The 16,965-nt window shown below is 38.9% G+C and overlaps 1 protein-coding gene across 2 annotated transcripts; it reads right to left on the bottom strand.

Moving 5' to 3' along the window:
* Positions 1-3,790: 3,790 nt before the first annotated feature.
* Positions 3,791-16,825, bottom strand: ehhadh (enoyl-CoA, hydratase/3-hydroxyacyl CoA dehydrogenase). 2 transcript variants are annotated; one of them, XM_061970618.2, is made up of 7 exons: positions 16,628-16,825; positions 15,537-15,640; positions 15,190-15,359; positions 13,283-13,394; positions 12,842-12,946; positions 6,044-6,385; positions 3,791-5,324 (listed from the first exon to the last, which is right to left on the bottom strand). In XM_061970618.2, exons 1-7 carry the CDS (start codon positions 16,702-16,704, stop codon positions 4,078-4,080), a joined length of 2,157 nt encoding a protein of 718 aa, XP_061826602.1. In that variant the 5' UTR covers positions 16,705-16,825; the 3' UTR covers positions 3,791-4,077. The 2 variants fall into 2 exon arrangements, with proteins under 2 accessions (XP_061826602.1, XP_061826603.1); XM_061970619.1 differs by lacking the exon at positions 15,537-15,640 and having other exon boundaries at positions 16,628-16,756.
* Positions 16,826-16,965: the final 140 nt, after the last annotated feature.

Here is a 16,965-nt window from a genome sequence, read left to right as displayed (position 1 = left end):
ACACCCGAATAAGTTTTTCAATTTGTTTAAGTCGGGGTCCACGTTAATCAATTCATGAAGAGTGAGGATTACCTGAGGATTAATTATTACATAATGACAAGAAAGCTAGATAGTTTATGAATAAGGGGTGCAAGTAAATAGTTTCACTGATTCCTATTCCTTTGTGGATTTGACAAACCTAATAATTGTCTTGTTTTGATTGTTTGTTTTCCTTGTAATTTATTTGTTCCTATACGATTATTTCTCTTGTTATTTCTTTTGTTATATATATATTTTTAACATTACTACTACTATTTGCATTCATTGAGATGCAGCTCTAAAATCGCTCCTCTTTTACAAAACCCATTTCTGGATCATCAAATATTCTGAGTCGTACAGCTGCATTTAAATAAATTAAAACATTCCCAGTGAAACTTTGATGGGCCTGCTATCTGTGTTTTGAACATTTGGCTTGAAGACCGACTTGCTGCCTTTTGGGTCATCTTTTAAAGACAAATGCAAAATTATCTAAAATAATATTTGCATGCTAAGGTTAATGTGATAATATTCTCATGTTACCATGCTAAGAAATAAGTAGTTAGCATACATACATGATGGAAGTAATGCATGCTTTTTAGGTTTGATATGTCATTTGGAGAAAATGCTAGCATAAAACATTAGCATGCTAACATGAGAAAAGGTTGCATTTCAAATTAGATCAAATGCTAGCATAAAATGTTAACATGTGAATGTTAGCTTGCTAACATCGGAAAAGTTAAAATACTTAGCAAGGTAGCACCAAGTGTCAAAACCCATGATTTTTAGGTTTAAACATACAGAATTAGCTAAATTGCTAGGATAAACATATGTAAACATAGGAACAGTTAGCACATTTATGACAATGCACCAAGTATCAAAATCTACTATTTTTAAATTTAAATGAATGAAATGAGCTAAAATGCAAGCATGCTACCATGGGAAACGTTGGCATGCTTGCAAGATGACGCCAAGTGTCAAAACCCATGATTTTTAGGTTTAAACATACAGAATTAGCTACATTGCAGGCATAAACATATGTAAACATAGGAACAGTTAGCACACTTAGGAGAATGCACCAAGTATCAGAATCTACAATTTTTAGGTTTAAATAACTAAAATGAGCTAAAATGCTAGCATGCTACCATGAGAAAAGTTAGCATGCTTGCAAGATGACACCAAGTATCAAATTCCATGATTTTTAGGTTTAAACATAAACAATTAGCTGTTACATTTTGTTAAATACTTTTAGAGTGATAGTGTCAACAACAAAATAAGCAATATCTGTGTACAGACAAGATTTTTAGTAAGGCTCTTGAACCGTATTAAATTGTTCAAAATTTTATTTTTTTGTCGGAAAAGGATAGCGAATGTACAGTAGATTCAATTAAAGATAACTTATCATGAAAGACGTAGTTGGCTATTTAGTGTAAAATGGTTACAGATGTTGAGTGCTTTGTGCTATTGAAAAACGGCGGATTGTGTCCTGGGGGTTATCACATGCAGGCTTGAGTTGCAATATTTTTCTTTTTTACTTCAGTGCATTCGAGTCCTACGCTGTAATATCCGGACTCAAAAGAACTGCACATGAACTTGACAGCCAGGGTATATCCTCCTCTTTGTGTTGGCCTCCTTTATCCCTTCCATCAGCGTGGAGCACAATCGCCATCCACTCTGTGCGAGTAAGACGGGGGGCTTATGGTGTGCCAACTGCACAAGTCACATTGTAATCTTGGCCGTGTAATAGTCAGATTTAGATGTCCGCATCCCCAACCCCCCCCCCCCCCCCTGGATGAGCTAAAACTCAAAGACACACCATCTACAATAACATACAAAACATGGAAAAGCCCTGAATTCTCATGATTAGGGGACAAGATTTAATAACAGAAAGAGGATTCCTTTTGGATAGTGACTGAAGTAATAAATGGGATGTCAAGCATAAAAAAAAAAGATCCAATAAGTGACCTTGATCAACAGTTTAACAGCTTGGAGTTATTAATGGCAATTGTAGGAACTCCCACTTAAATTATATTAGAATCTACTTGCAACCTAACTCGAATACCAACATTCCTTAAATACTCATTCCTCAACCACATTGTGCTCTAAATATTGTGGCTTCACCACATCGCAGATTTGTTGTGATTATATATATATATATATATATATATATATATATATATATATATATATATATACATACATTTTCTACCGCGTGTCCCTTTCGGGGTCGCGCGGGTCAATAAAAATCATTAAAAGGATTTTGCAAATATTAAGGCCTTAAAAAGGCAATGTCCACAGGCATTAAATATGTAATACAATTGTCAAACGTGGCTAATAGTAAATACGTCAATCCATCAAACTATGAATGAAAATGAACTTAGGAACATTAATAAAAAATAAACAATAAATTGCTATGTCTATCTATGTGTTTCTTTTCTTCGTCTGTGGCTTTAAAACTGGATACAAGAGGTCCTTTAAGGTCCGAAAAACGGCTCTGGGGGCCCAAACGTTGCCATTCTTTCGTCACTGTAGGTGTGTAGTCCTTAATTCTGACACCATGTCATGTTATTGAGGAAGCTGAGCTTGTTTAATACGCGACTCTTTTATTTCAGTCCCCAGTTCAATACACGTGAGCTAACTTGGCTAACATGAACAACTCTCGTGACGCCGGCCCCTCACCTGCTCAGTGGCCTTGTGGTTAGACTAGAGTGTCCGCCCTGAGATTGGTAGGTCGTGAGTTCAAACGCCGGCCGAGTCATACCAAAGACTTTAAAAATGGGACCCATTACCTCCCTGCTTGGCACTCATCATCAAGGGTTGGAATCGGGGGTTAAATCACCAAAATGATTCCCGAGCGTGGCCACCGCTGCTGCTCACTGCTCTCCTCACCTCCCAGGGGATAGATCAATCGCAGAGGGTAATTTCACCACACCTAGTGTGTGTGACTATCAGTGGTAGTTTAACTTTTTTTTTAAACCTACGGTGGCCTAGGATGGGCAAACAAGGCAATGCTCACAAAAAACCACAACTCTTTTTTTTCTGACATTACCACAGTAAATGAATTAGAGTTCCTTCAGCTGCCTGACACTTAATACATAACTTGCTATTTACTGCACCCGTTTTAAACAACTGAGAGGGTGTAAAATACAATCTATTCAGGATGTTAAATTGACTCAGTTTATTTTGAATCAATCATTCAATCAATCAATGTTTATTTATATAGCCCTAAATCACAAGTGTCTCAAAGGGCTGCACAAGCCACAACGACATCCTCGGTAATGCATCTTATTGGCATTTTTCCAAATATCTTTCCATGACATGTATTATTCTAAAATGTTTATATCAATCATCCATTTCCGAACACATGCATCATTAGCATTCTTAATATGATGTTAATTTATTATTCTATAAAACCTTTAAATTATTTTAAAAAAAACTATGTGAATTATGTGAAGTGAATTATATTGCACCATGTTTTTGCACTTCCCAAAAAAATGTCAAGTGGCACCACTTGTACCATGACTGATGCCAATATGTGCCATATACCGGAGACAGCTTTTACAGTAAGACTTGCACAGTTGAAGTGGTATCTGTAAAGCTTAAGAAAAATGTGTATTATTCCGTAACATCACTGTAAGTAGTTCAACAAGAAAACATTTAGGGTTTGGGCGGCAAAAAAAGAAAGACGGTATAGGATGACGAGTCCATCTAGATGAATAAATATTTTGTTATCGGTTTGTTGGACAGAAATAATTTAGAGTAGGATTATTCCATGTAGAACAAACACAATATTTTTTTATTTGTGAAAGTTACTTAACAAAATCATGAACATTTTCATAACTAAAGGCGTGCATACAAAAAAAATCCTCACCATTAACAGAAGCCTGGTGTTCTCTGCGGTTGAGTAAATGAACAGCTCCCACCACTACATGAGAAAATAAAGCCATTTGTAGACATTACAAATCATGTTATTAAGATTGTATGTATGATGTACAGAAAATCAGTCTTATTAGGTGATTGAAAAGTGATTTTTTTCGGAGGAAATTATGAAATCCCGCAGATTTAAAGATGGCTGTGAGTCTTTTTGATGATTCCCCTCCACTTGTGCACGGGTGGACTGCCGCTGGCCACCAGCCTACGAAGTAGCCCGCACGGCTGCAGGTAAGGCACATCGGGGTGAGCCTGGTGGAAGTGCTCCAGCCTCTCCACAACTTTGGTCAAGCCCACCATGCTGGCGTAGAACATGGGACCACCGCGGTGCTTAGGCCAGCCATAGCCGAAAACATAGATGACATCGATGTCTTCGGGTCCGGCGGCTATTCCTTCCTCAAGGATACGAAAGCCCTCGTTGATGAGGCTATACAAGCAGCGTTCCAGCACCTCCTGGCGGTCTATTCGGCGCGCTACCAGGCCATGTTGGGATCGATACTCTTCCAGGAAGTGTTGCACCCATGGGTCGAACCTTGCTTCATGCCGGTTGTCATACTTATACCATCCGCGGCCTATCTTCTGGCCGAATCGTCCGTGCGCACAGAGCAGATCTCCAAGAGGACTGTACCTGTGACCATGTCGGACTCTGGCTCCCGGCCCCGTTGTTGCACCAGGCTGCACCAGACCCTCTTCCTTCCTAATCCTCCAGCCGACATCAAGCCCAGAGAGGTCAGACATTCTGAAGAGCCCCATGGCGAAACCAAACTCCTCCAGTGCTCCATCTACCAACTCAGGCGTGGCTCCCTCCTCCAACAGAAAAAACCCTTGCTCCAAGTATGGCTTCAGCATGCGGTTCCCGACAAAACCAGGGCAGTTACCCACAGCCACGCCGACTTTGCCCATTTTCTTTCCCAGACTCATGGCGGTGGCCACAGCTTCGGGAGAGGAGCGTGATCCACACACCACCTCCAGCAGTTTCATGACATGTGCCGGGGCAAAGAAATGCATCCCGACCACTAGCTCCGGGTGGGGGCTCTGAGAGGCGATGAGGTCTACGTCTATGCCGGACGTGTTGGTGCACAGGATTGTGTTTGGTTTACACACAGCAGAGAGCTGCTGGAAGACTTTCTTCTTCAGGACCGTGTCCTCAAACACAGCTTCGATGACCAGGTCAACATCCGCTGCGGCCTCCAGGTTTTGGCTGTAAGTGACCATGTCAAGTGGGGGAGCCACCCCTCGCCTCTTGGCCCCCCGCTGCAGCATACCTGATATAGCCTGCTTGGAGTCCATCAGTTGCTTCTCCTGGGCCTCCACAGCAACCACAGACAAGCCCGCCTGAACAAGGGAGACTGTGATGCCTCTCCCCATTGTGCCGAGACCTTCAAGACCAAACATTAAAAAGGACATTTTAGTGACTTTTGATCGAGAAAAATCACAACTCCTCCATTTTTTTCTATATTGCTGAGGACCACCTTTTAAAAAGGTATCAATACTAGACTACCTTCAAAAATGCTTTTTTCAAAGCCTGGAATTTTAATGCACAAGCTGCAGTGCTTTGATGTCCAGAATGTTCAACTGCAGAGAGGACACAGTCCATTCTCTTGTACTACTGGGAGGGCTGAAACTACTACTATTACCTACTAACTACTAACTACTGTTGATGGTATTTATCCCTAATTAATCAGTCAAACTTTGTTTACATAGCACGTTCTATGCACAGGCAAGTTTTCCACTTCAAAATAGTACCGTGGGAAACTGTAAAAAAGTCATTAAATACAGATGTTAGAATAACGGAGCCTCTTTATTTTACTTTTTGGCACGTGGTTGAGACAAATCGTATTTAACAGTACACTGACGGAAGTGTAGAATAAAAATAGTATAATACTCTGCCATGCCGAGTACCTCATAGAATCTGCTATACAGGTATGTATACTATACATATATATACATATATGTACATATGTATGTATATACATGTATCTTTTTCAGTGTTCTCTTCTATATAAAATGAATAGAAAAAGGTACTGATTCATTAATTAGGATTACCTTGACTGTTAAATATATTGACGTAGGCAGAATTAGTGACTAACAGTCTTACCAATAACAGCTGTTTTGCGAATGGGCCTTGGCTTGCTGTTGTCCCAGCGAGCTCCACTCGGCATGCTCCACTTGGCGACAGCTTTCTGAGCAAAGAAACTGTATTGCAGAGCCCGAGCCTGGCCAGAGGTGAATAATGTGGCCATCAGCTCTTTTTCCCTCTCCATCCCCCGAGTGTAGGGCAAGGTGGCGGCTGCCTGCAGGGCCTGGACACAAGCCACTGGCGCTATGGATCCACGGGTGCTCTGGCGCACCCTGAGCATAGCCTCCTCAAACAGAGCATCCAAATGGGGAGGGCAAGGGCATGGACGGGTGCTGATTCGGCGAGCGTCCAGCGTGTGCTCTGAAAGAGAAACAACGAAAGAAGTGTGTTTTTTAAACAGCCATTTATCAACAACACCCAGAAACGCCGGCGGCTTTGCTGGGCCCGAGCTCATCTAAGATGGACTGATGCAAAGTGGAAAAGTGTTCTGTGGTCTGACGAGTCCACATTTCAAATTGTTTTTGGAATCTGTGGACGTTGTGTCCTCCAGAACAAAGAGAAAAAGAACCACCCGGTTTGTTCGAGGCGCAATGTTCAAAAGCCAGCATCTGTGACGGTATCGGGGTGTATTAGTGCCCAAGGCATGGGTAACTTACACATCTGTGAAAACACCATTAATGCTGAAAGGTACATATAGGTTTTGGAGCAACATATGTTGCCATCCAAGCAACGTTATCATGGACGCCCCTGCTTATTTCAACAAGACAATGCAAAGCCACATGTTACAACAGCGTGGCTTCATAGTAAAAGAGTGCGGCTACTAGAAATGGAAAAAATTCCACCTGCAAAGCTTCAAAAATGGGTCTCCTCAGTTCCCAAACATTTACATAGTGTTGTTAAAAGGAAAGGCCATGTAACACAGTGGTAAAAATGCCCCTGTGCCAACTTTTTTGCAATGTGTTGCTGCCATTATATTCTAAGTTAATGATTATTTGCATTAAAAAAAAGTTTTTAAAGTTTCTCAGTTCAAACATTAAATATCTTGTCTTTGCAGTCTATTCAATTGAATATAAGTTGAAAAGGATCATTGTACTCTGTTTTTATTTACCATTTACACAATGTGCCAACTTCACTGGTTTTGGGTTTTGTACAATGTTGCATCATGAAGTGATGGTGTGCATAAATGTGCTAGAGTGCAGGCCAGCAATGGATAGATGAGGGAGGGGGAACTACCATTCTGATTCTAGGGGGTGGATTAATCCTTTGATTCGAATCTAAAAAACTCTTGTTTGGAAACCTTTTGCAGATCTTCACCAAAATTATATTCTTTCATGCCTTGGCCCATCTGCCATCCCTCTAGAAAGTTTTGTGTAAACTGGCTAGGTATTGTTTGTGCAACTAAAGAATGGAAATCCAGCCTGCAGTAATTCAAAAAAATGAAATAAATGACTAAAAATGTGATAACAAGAAAAACTTTTACTTTTGATACTAACAACACAAAACTGACACACATGCTGTTTTTTTTCCTTAAATGTATACCATTTTTTTGCATATTGGTAAAATGGTCATGGTAAATGGTCTGTATTTATATAGCACTTTAATACACGTGGAGTGGCCCCCAATGTGCTTTACATTATACACATTATATAACCCTCTTCTTAGGTTCTTAATTTCTATTCTGTAATTTGATATTTTATTTGATAATATTTTTGATAGCATCTCACTGATTTTTGTTTTTATTTATTCGTTATTCGTATAGTTTTTGTAGATATATTTTAAATATATATTTTATAGTATTTTTAGAGGATTTTAATTTTAAGTTATTCTCCAATGAGGCTCACTCGTAGTTGTCAATAGTGCTGTGTGTGCATTTTATTTTCTAGTATAAAGCACTTTGTGTTGCAACTTACTAGTGCATGAAGTGCTGTATAATTAAGTTTGACTGATTGATTACCCTACTTCCATTGTATTACTTTAACTCCTTTATTACATTTTTATTAAGTTCTCTTGTACTGTATTTTCCGGACTATAAGGCGCACTTAAAATCTTTTTTTCTTCTCAAAACTCGACAGTGCGCCTAATAACCCGGTGCGCCTAATGTACGGAATAATTCTGGTTTTGCTCACCGACCTCGAAGCAATTTAATTTGGTACATGGTGTAATGATAAGTGTGACCAGTAGATGGCAGTCAAACATAAGAGATAAGTGTAGGCTGCACTATGATGGCAATATCACTGATATATCAATATCATTGAAAATATAGAACATTACACACGGCGCTCAAAAATCTATCAAAATGTTTTAGTACGACTTTGGTAAGCTATGAAGCCGCTTTGCTTGGTGGATTGTCGAAGCATTAAACATACAAGTATTATTATGGCGTGTGTATAAGGTAACACATATCTGGCGTTTTGTTTCGCAATATTATGCAAAAGCAACTTTTCTTACCTTCTGGTACCTGCTGATCTGTATTTGGGATCTGCATAAATCTTGAAAAATTGTGCGCGTCCGCCTTTGTAGTCCGTACCGACGCCGTAGTCGATAGGCTTCTTCTTTTTCTCTATCTTCTTGTTATGTGACATTCATCCGCCGCGGTTGCCATTTCTAATATAAAGTAGTGTAAAGTTCTTACTTATATCTGTCAGTAAACTCGCCATGAAAGCACTAAAACATACCGGTGTAGTGAGTTTACATTACACACCCAAGGAACTTTAGTTTTTAGAGTTCCGGTCGGATGTTTTTTCAAGGGACACATTTCCGGCCTTGTTGTTGCTTCCGGATGAGGAGATGCTGCTCCATTATTGATTGAAGTAAAGTCTGAATGTCATTAATACAATTAGCTCCATCTTTTGACACTTCTTCCACTCCCGTCCTTGCACGCTACACCGCTACAACGAAGATGACGGGGAGAAGACGCTGCCGAAGGTGAGCCACGTAAATAAGACTGCCCACAAAATGGCGCATCCGGAAGCGACTGTCAGAAAGCGGCTTGAAGATGATCTGTCATCATGCAACATTTTCACCAAAGAACCACCATTACATGTTAGGTAGACCACAAGGAAGTGTTTTATATTTAGAAAAAAATAATAATAATATGACTCCTTTAATGCGCCCTATAATCCGGTGCTCCTTTTATATGAAAAAAGATCGAAAATAGACCATTCATCGGCAGTGCACCTTATAATCCGGTGCGCCCTATAGTCCGGAAAATACGATACATAAATGTTACACGCCGACCGTGGAATTTTCCTTATTTCCATAAAGTGCAATGAATAAAATCAATTCTATTTTAGTTTTCTTTTAGCCTTTTTTAATCTTGTATGCGGTCCACAATTTGAAAAAGTTTGGATTTACTGTTAAAATATCCCAAAAACAGGGATTCAGTCTAAGAATTACGCCCCAATTTCTACTGTACTATCTTTTCCAGCGTCACCTAACTCGGAGGCAAATTTCCTGGAGAAGGTGCTGGCAAAGACTCGATTTAGACCACAGTATCTGCCGTCTGCAGTCATTTCAATTGGTCAGAAATACAAATGCCCCCAGGGTAAAAATTCTCAACTTAATTCCCATTCCTGTCTCCCCTGATATGATTACACAAGACAGAATCCTTCACAGCGCCACTGAATTACACTGAGATCCAGAAAATGGGTCAGCGTGGCGTAGATTAAAGGACCGCTATCCAATCCACCGGCTCAAATTTGGTCCAATAAACAATGAAATGAAGTTTGTAACCATATTTCAGGACTCGGGTTATTTGCCATCTGAACATATACATCATGTCCACAGTGCAAACCCAATGCTCGTGTGGGGATGCGTTATGACCCCAAGACACTTTACTATATCCATCCATTAATCTGTAAATGGCTTAGCTGTTTCGATGGATTTGTCCTGCAGCGAGAGGGACGCCTGCTTGTCCTGACAGATGTAACGGGCAGATGTTGCAAACCACTGTGCGAAAACATTTAATCCCATCAATGGGGCCAGGGAGGAACACGTGCAAACGCTTCAGCACACTGCACACTGTTTTAGTCCGACACTGGGACGCTCCACTTGGTAGGCTCACTGGCGGCGGCTTTTTATTTAGCAACCGGCGGGGCGCCCCTTGTCACCGTTTAGCAAACCCGCCAATTAACTCAAGACGGGAGCATCCATCCAAAGGTTTCAGTTTGGTTGACTCGCGTCTCGTTTTGCTTGCATGACTCACTCTGAACCTCATTTTCATCTAACAAACTCAAAGTCATCTTGGGATGCATCATGTAAAAGAAGGTTATACTTTGACACAAAATTGGCATTACAGAAGATTCTAAGAACTATAAGCAAAATGGTCAAACACAAGTATCTGTCTCTGCACAGGAAGCTATAGTTAAATTTGTTGAAACATATATTTTGTTCATTTCATACGATAAAAACAATGTACATTATATGAACTATTTTTTTTATTTAGAGGGGAAAAAAACACTTGAGTACTCGGATAGAAAGCCAGTGTTTGAGTATTACTTAGCCGTTACAATTAGCTACTGTAGCTAGCTAGCTTAACACATGGCGGGCAAGAATAATGTTTTTAATTGTAATCATAATGTAATCAAATGTGTCTTTTTTTGTCACTATTTCCAAAATACAACTAGGCTTTTTGAAAACTGAGATTCTTTTAGGACACTAAAAAGAGCTGCGGTGTCCTCAATTTTTTAAATCTTCAACCTAAATTAAGCTAAGCTAAATGAAGCTAGTAGAACGCTAGCTCTGGCTTCATGTTAGTTTGGTTTACACTGGTAGGTAAAGAAAATGTGTTTTGCTTAATCTTTTAAAAAAAGTTTTGTAAATGTTTTCCTGAATTATTGTACAAATAAAATGTTGTTTTGTAAGTCCAACAGTAGTGGAAGTACTATATTTCAGTGGCGGGCTGTGCGTTTCCCACCTATGCCTTCAGAGATGTCCTACTTAGTCCGACTTCAATAAATACCTCTCAAAATACCATAATTAATGTTGCCACATGACCACGGCTTGTAAAATACTATATAGAAACACACTTGCGCACTACTGGTCATTGAATCAACTCAATTTGTCACTTGTGTACAAAAAGGGCTATTTTTTGGCGCATTTAAAAATCACATTACCGCATCCGCATCGGACGTGGTGCTGTCAAAACAAAAATAATTGTAAAAAATATATTGAATGTGAAAAAATATATTTGAACTCACAATACCACTAGTAGTTGGTTGATTAGAGTGGAAGTGGCAGGCAAACCGTTATATCTACCACCTAATCAACGTTTTACTCTGCTACTTTGTTGGTTAAAAAAGTGAGTGCCGCTGATTTCTCCGCTGGCCGGGTATGGCTTCGGTGCCACTTTCTGCTTTCGTAAATCACAACTTCTGATTGGATACCTGGGAGTGACGAGTGAGTATCCAATCACAGTCACGTTCAACGTAAGGCTACTATCAACAACTCGTGATCTGATCGGCTATCGCAACTGTCTGTTAACCGAATGTCCTCCGTTCGTTAAACTGCACAGCCGGCGCTAATGTTGGGTCAGAAGGCCTCCGGCAGAATTCATACAGCGCTGGCAACAAGCTCGCTGAATTCTGATTGGATAAAAGCTCTAACTTAAAAACAGCAACACTGGAGCCTAATATGACATGAAGAGAATATGATGAATACTTGTATATATTTATGGAAAGTCAATTAAAAATAAAATGTACTTTTATTAATTAATGATCATGATTTATGCAAGGCCAGCAGAGAAGGCCTTGCTGGCCCTGACGGCACACCACTGCTATATTTTCTCTAACAGTAGATGCATTGTTGACTAAACTGCCCAGAGTACAAGATACCGGTATTTGTTATGATTTATTACATTACATTTATTACAAAGTCTTTGTTAGAGAGGAGGCATTAATTTATTTAAATACTTATATTACCATATTATTATTATCATGACTATTTGTTTGTATTAAATTAGCAATTCATTAAATTACAATTGTATTAAAAAAAGCCGCTGCCTGACCAGGGCTCAGAAAATCTGTAGCGACTCCTCCCACCTCCACCAAGGACTGTTTTCACTGCTGGACTCTAGAAAGAGGTTCCGCAGCCTCCGTAGCAGAACCTCCAGGTTCTGTAACAGCTTCCCTCAGGCCATCAGACTCTTGAACGCATCAAAATAATTTCCTCAATTCCCCCCCAAAAACGGATTAACTCGCTGGCATATAAAGACAATATAAGATACATCCATAAACGTGGATGCATATGAAAAAGTGCAATATATTTATCTGTACAGTAATCTATTTATTTATATCTGCACATTATTGCTCTTTTATCCTGCTCTACAACGAGCTAATGCAACGGAATTTTGTTCTTATCTGTACTGTAAAGTTCAAATTTGAATGACAACAAAAGGAAGTCTAAGTCTCTAAGTCTGCATTTCAGTAAGATGCCAATGACTCTTTCAGTGTGTAGCCATAGAACAGTAACCAGCGTATTTGTGAGTCTGATTCAGACATTAATGGCTAACTAACTAATTAAACAACTTTCATGATGAATACTCTAAGAATGTTTATCCCTTTTGACCCTTTTGAATAATAGAGCAAAGGCAGAGAATACATCAGAGCACATCTCACACAGCTATCAAACATTCATAGCCATAGTTACACATCCCCCTTCTTTTTCACTACTTGTGCATCAACGATTCTGGATGTCACCATCTCTCAAATATGTGAGATAAGCTTTATCCCCCATTGATTTAGTTTTTTTAAAGCAGCCAACGGGAACGTTTATCGATCCCCGGGTGACATACATGTCAGTGGTTTGCTTTTGTCTCACCTGCAACACCGAGCGCAAACTTGACAGCCGCATCCACGGTATTATGATCAATAACCTGATCCACTATTCCCAATTTGAGCGCTTCAGCAGCGGTGATGTGACGACCTGTGGCAACAACACATGACAGCTTTAAGCATCCAGTACATGATTGACATGCAACACATTAAGATTATTGGTGGAGAAGCATCAGCAGTTCTGTTTAAAATACATTTCAATCTTCATTTTATTATTTGATTTAATTAGTCTTTGATTAGTTTCTAAATTGTATTGAAACAAACAGGAATGCTCCAAAGACAAATGAAAATTATTGAAGCTCTTTGGCATTAGTGTACCTTTAAACCCAGGATACAGGCTGACCTCTGCTGGTCGTCTGAGTACACTATAGATAATAAGTGATGTGTGAAGTGTAAAGTCCAGGCCTAGAAAAGCCATTGTTGTTACCTGTTGTGATGAGGTCTAAAGCAGCCGGTAGTCCAGTCAGCCTTGGCAAGCGCTGGGTACCCCCTGCAGCTGGCAGCAGACCCAAAGTCACCTCCGGAAGCCCCAGCTTGGCCTGGAATTGAGCCCAGATAGGGAGTTTAATCAATTAAAAATACAAAAAGTGTGTGTTCTAAATAATAAAACTACACTATATACAACCTTGCCAAATCACGAAGTACATGCAAACTACTTCCTTAACGTAAATGACCGCCATAACCACAACACCAGGGGGAGCTCCACTAACCACGTTAAACCCAGATTCCGATCTAACAAAGGTCTTAACTCATTCTCTTTCTATGCCACATCAATGTGGAATGCGCTCTCAACAGGTATAAAAGAAAGGGCATCTCTATCCTCCTTCAAAACCGCAATAAAAGTACACCTCCAGGCAACTTCAACCCTAAACTAACACCCTCCCCAGATTGTTAATAATCAAATGTAAACAATCAAATGTAGATATTTTTCTTATGGCTTCTGATCTCTCTCTCTCTCTATGTCCACTACTTGCTGTACATATCCTACCAAGTCAGACCTACACTGTTTCAATATCCATTTTTCTGTTCTCAATTGTTGATGACTGATGATAACAACCAAACCTCACCCCCCCCCCCCCTCTCCACCCCCCGAATTGTAAATAATTCAATGTATACACCTGGATGATTATCTTGTGTGATGACTGTATTATGATGATAGTATATATGATAGTATATATCTGTATCATGAATCAATTTAAGCGGACCCCGATTTAAACAAGTTGAAAAACTTATCCGAGTGTTACCATTTAGTGGTCAATTGTACGGAATATGTACTTCACTGTGCAATCTACTAATAAAAGTCTCAATCAATCAATCAATCACGCTCCAAATAATGCGGCTTCACCACATTGCAGATGTTTTTTAAATTAATTTTTAAAGCACATTCTTTAAAGCACATGGCTAAAAATAAACTCAAAATATTAACACCACAGTAATCAGCCACTAGAAGAGACCAAACTAATCAGCGCACTGTTCAGTATCGTGGCCCCTGATTGGCTCAGGCAACATTGCTATACAACAGATTGTTAAGGTGACTAAAATAGATGGATAGATAGTACTTTATTGATTCCTTCAGTAGAGTTCCCTCAGGAAAATTAAAATTCCAGCAGCAGTGTACAGAATTGAGATCGAATTTAAAAAGGAAATAATGGGGGTATATATGGAAATAAAATGGAAAATATTACAATAAGAATAAAAATAAAAAAGCAACAATAAGAATACAAATATAACAGTAAAAATAAGAATATAACAAGAGAAACAAGGCAGTAGTGACCATGTTATGAAAATGTTTTTGATTGATTTAAACTTTTATTAGTATATTGCACAGTACAGTACATATTCCGTATATTGACCACTAAATGGTAACACCCGAATACGTTTTTCAACTTGTTTAAGTCGGAGTCCACGTAAATCAATTCATGTATTGCACTGTTTTTTGTTGCAGTTTATTTCAGTATTGTTATTGTTTTGCATCCCCTGTCATCCTATGTGAAATGTGTCATTTCATGTGTAGAGAGCTTTCATAATGTTGAAAACTGTATTTAGAAGGTTGTAAGCAAGCTTTTTATGCTTTAGCTATGAATGTATTTGATTAATAATTAATTATTTCTGCTTTGCAAAAAGTAATTTATCCCAGTCATGTCCAAAACCAATTAACAGCAACAACTCGGTCAAATCTTTTCATCATCATGATTTTTTTTTTTAATACTAATATATGTAAAGGGACAACTTCTGTTGTTGTTTGGCTTTAATTGACTTGACTTCAGTGATATGACTGAGTATGATATATTCCTCGGATACATCGAGACTTTGGTGGAGACACATTTAACTAACCTTGGTGTGTGCTATTCGATAGTGACAGCCAAGCGCCAACTCTAGCCCTCCGCCCAGGGCGATCCCCTCTATGGCCGCAACCACCGGCTTGTCTGCAGCTTCTATGGCATGGATCATTGGCACCAGTGGAGGCCCACGCATGGGGTTCCCAAATTCCCTGATATCTGCTCCTGTTAATTAAAATATATATATATATAAACAGGGTCTCTGCATATTAAAGAAACACCAATATTGTCATGAATTGGCTGCATCAAGCTTGTCATATAGTATTTTTTTGCAAATAGGAACCATTCCTTCATTTAAATAGTGACTCAACATGTGATAGACGTCAAGGAAGAAGCATGTACCCCCACAGAAGATTCCATTCTGACCACATATGACAATAGACTTGACCTTAGGGTCACCGAGGGCCCTCTTCACCGTGTCCACAATGCCTTGACGTACTGCTGCACTGTACAACACACATGCACATTTTATTTTGATGTGATTGTTAAGTTGTTGTTTTTTACAGTCTTTAAGAAAGAAAACTTGAGTAAACGTATGCAGGAAGTTTGCAAGGTGCCTGGGATAAGTGAAGACAATTAAGTAAATTAGTACAATAATGAGGTAATGTAGGAACATATTTGACACTTAGTGCTACTGCAAAATTAAGAACAATTAAATATTGTTGGACTCAACATGCCCAGACAATACAAATCAAAACTTTGCAAACGACAAAAGAAGCAATCCCATTTGTAAATATAAACATCCTAATGACACTGCAAACTTGTATTCTTGGGGATCTGCATCAATTTAGTAACTTGTCATCAAAGAGTAAACATGCATTTCTTTCAATATGCATCATAACAAAAAGGGTAATACTAAAAAAAAAATGGATAAATGTTGATAGTTCAACTCATACTGACTGGTATACACAAGCTATGGAGATGCTATTAGTAAAAAAAAAAAGCATTTAGTTTAGATAACAATGAGTCATATATTGGAATATTGGATCAATTGTCTAAATTTGTTTTAACTATTAAAAATACAAATATTGGACACAATGTATTGTCAAACTTATGAGATGTGATGCACTATTCATTTTTTTAAATGTTTGTATTTTTTATAAATGGCTGTGATGATAATGTCAGTGAGGGATTTCTAATCACTGCTATGTTGGAATTCTTTTTAATATTGATACTGTTGTTGATATTATTCATTTTTGTTTGACTTCCTTTGCATTGTTTTGTGTCATGTTTGTGTGTTACTATTCTGAATGTTGCTGGGCCGGGTTTGGGTTTGGTTTTGGAATTGGATTATTATTGTATTATTGGGTATTATGTTGTTGGATTGATTAATTAAAAAAAGAAAAAGAATGCTCTAAAGAGACTATCAAAGAAACACTGCAATCTTCAGATAAATAGTCAACCTGTCCAACACAGAATAGTTCTTAACTCACCTTAGTGCATTTACAGGAGGATTTTGAAGCGTAATCAAGCCAACAGCAGTTCCAGAAATATGCGAATAGTTCGCCATCTTTTCTCGCAAGCAACGGCACTTTTTTACTGTGAACTTTGAACTTTGAGTGCAACAACTTCAACTTTTGCACACTTCCACGCCTTGCAGCCATGTCAACAAAATTCCTTCGCTCACTTAACTGCTGTTCAACTCTTAGTACGTCAGCGCTTCAGCGACCCCATCTGTTTAGGGGTGGGAAATATTTTTTGGTATCTCGTTAAAATTATTAGCTAAATTCTTAGAAATTAGACTTTTTTTCCATCAAATTCTCACCGACGT

This window comes from Nerophis lumbriciformis, linkage group LG13 (genome assembly GCF_033978685.3).
Source record: "Nerophis lumbriciformis linkage group LG13, RoL_Nlum_v2.1, whole genome shotgun sequence".
NCBI lineage: Eukaryota > Metazoa > Chordata > Actinopteri > Syngnathiformes > Syngnathidae > Nerophis > Nerophis lumbriciformis.
This window is presented reverse-complemented; position numbering and strand designations above follow the sequence as displayed.

Bases quoted from the DNA above. Each gene is read 5' to 3' on its own strand.
- ehhadh (XM_061970618.2), bottom strand. From the start codon at position 16,704: ATGGCGAACTATTCGCATATTTCTGGAACTGCTGTTGGCTTGATTACG. The intron at 12,947-13,282 runs GTAACAACAATG...TTGTTGCCACAG, and splicing joins TTTAGACCTCATCACAACAG to GTCGTCACATCACCGCTGCT. The intron at 5,325-6,043 runs GTAAGACTGTTA...TTGGTCTTGAAG, and splicing joins TCGCAAAACAGCTGTTATTG to GTCTCGGCACAATGGGGAGA.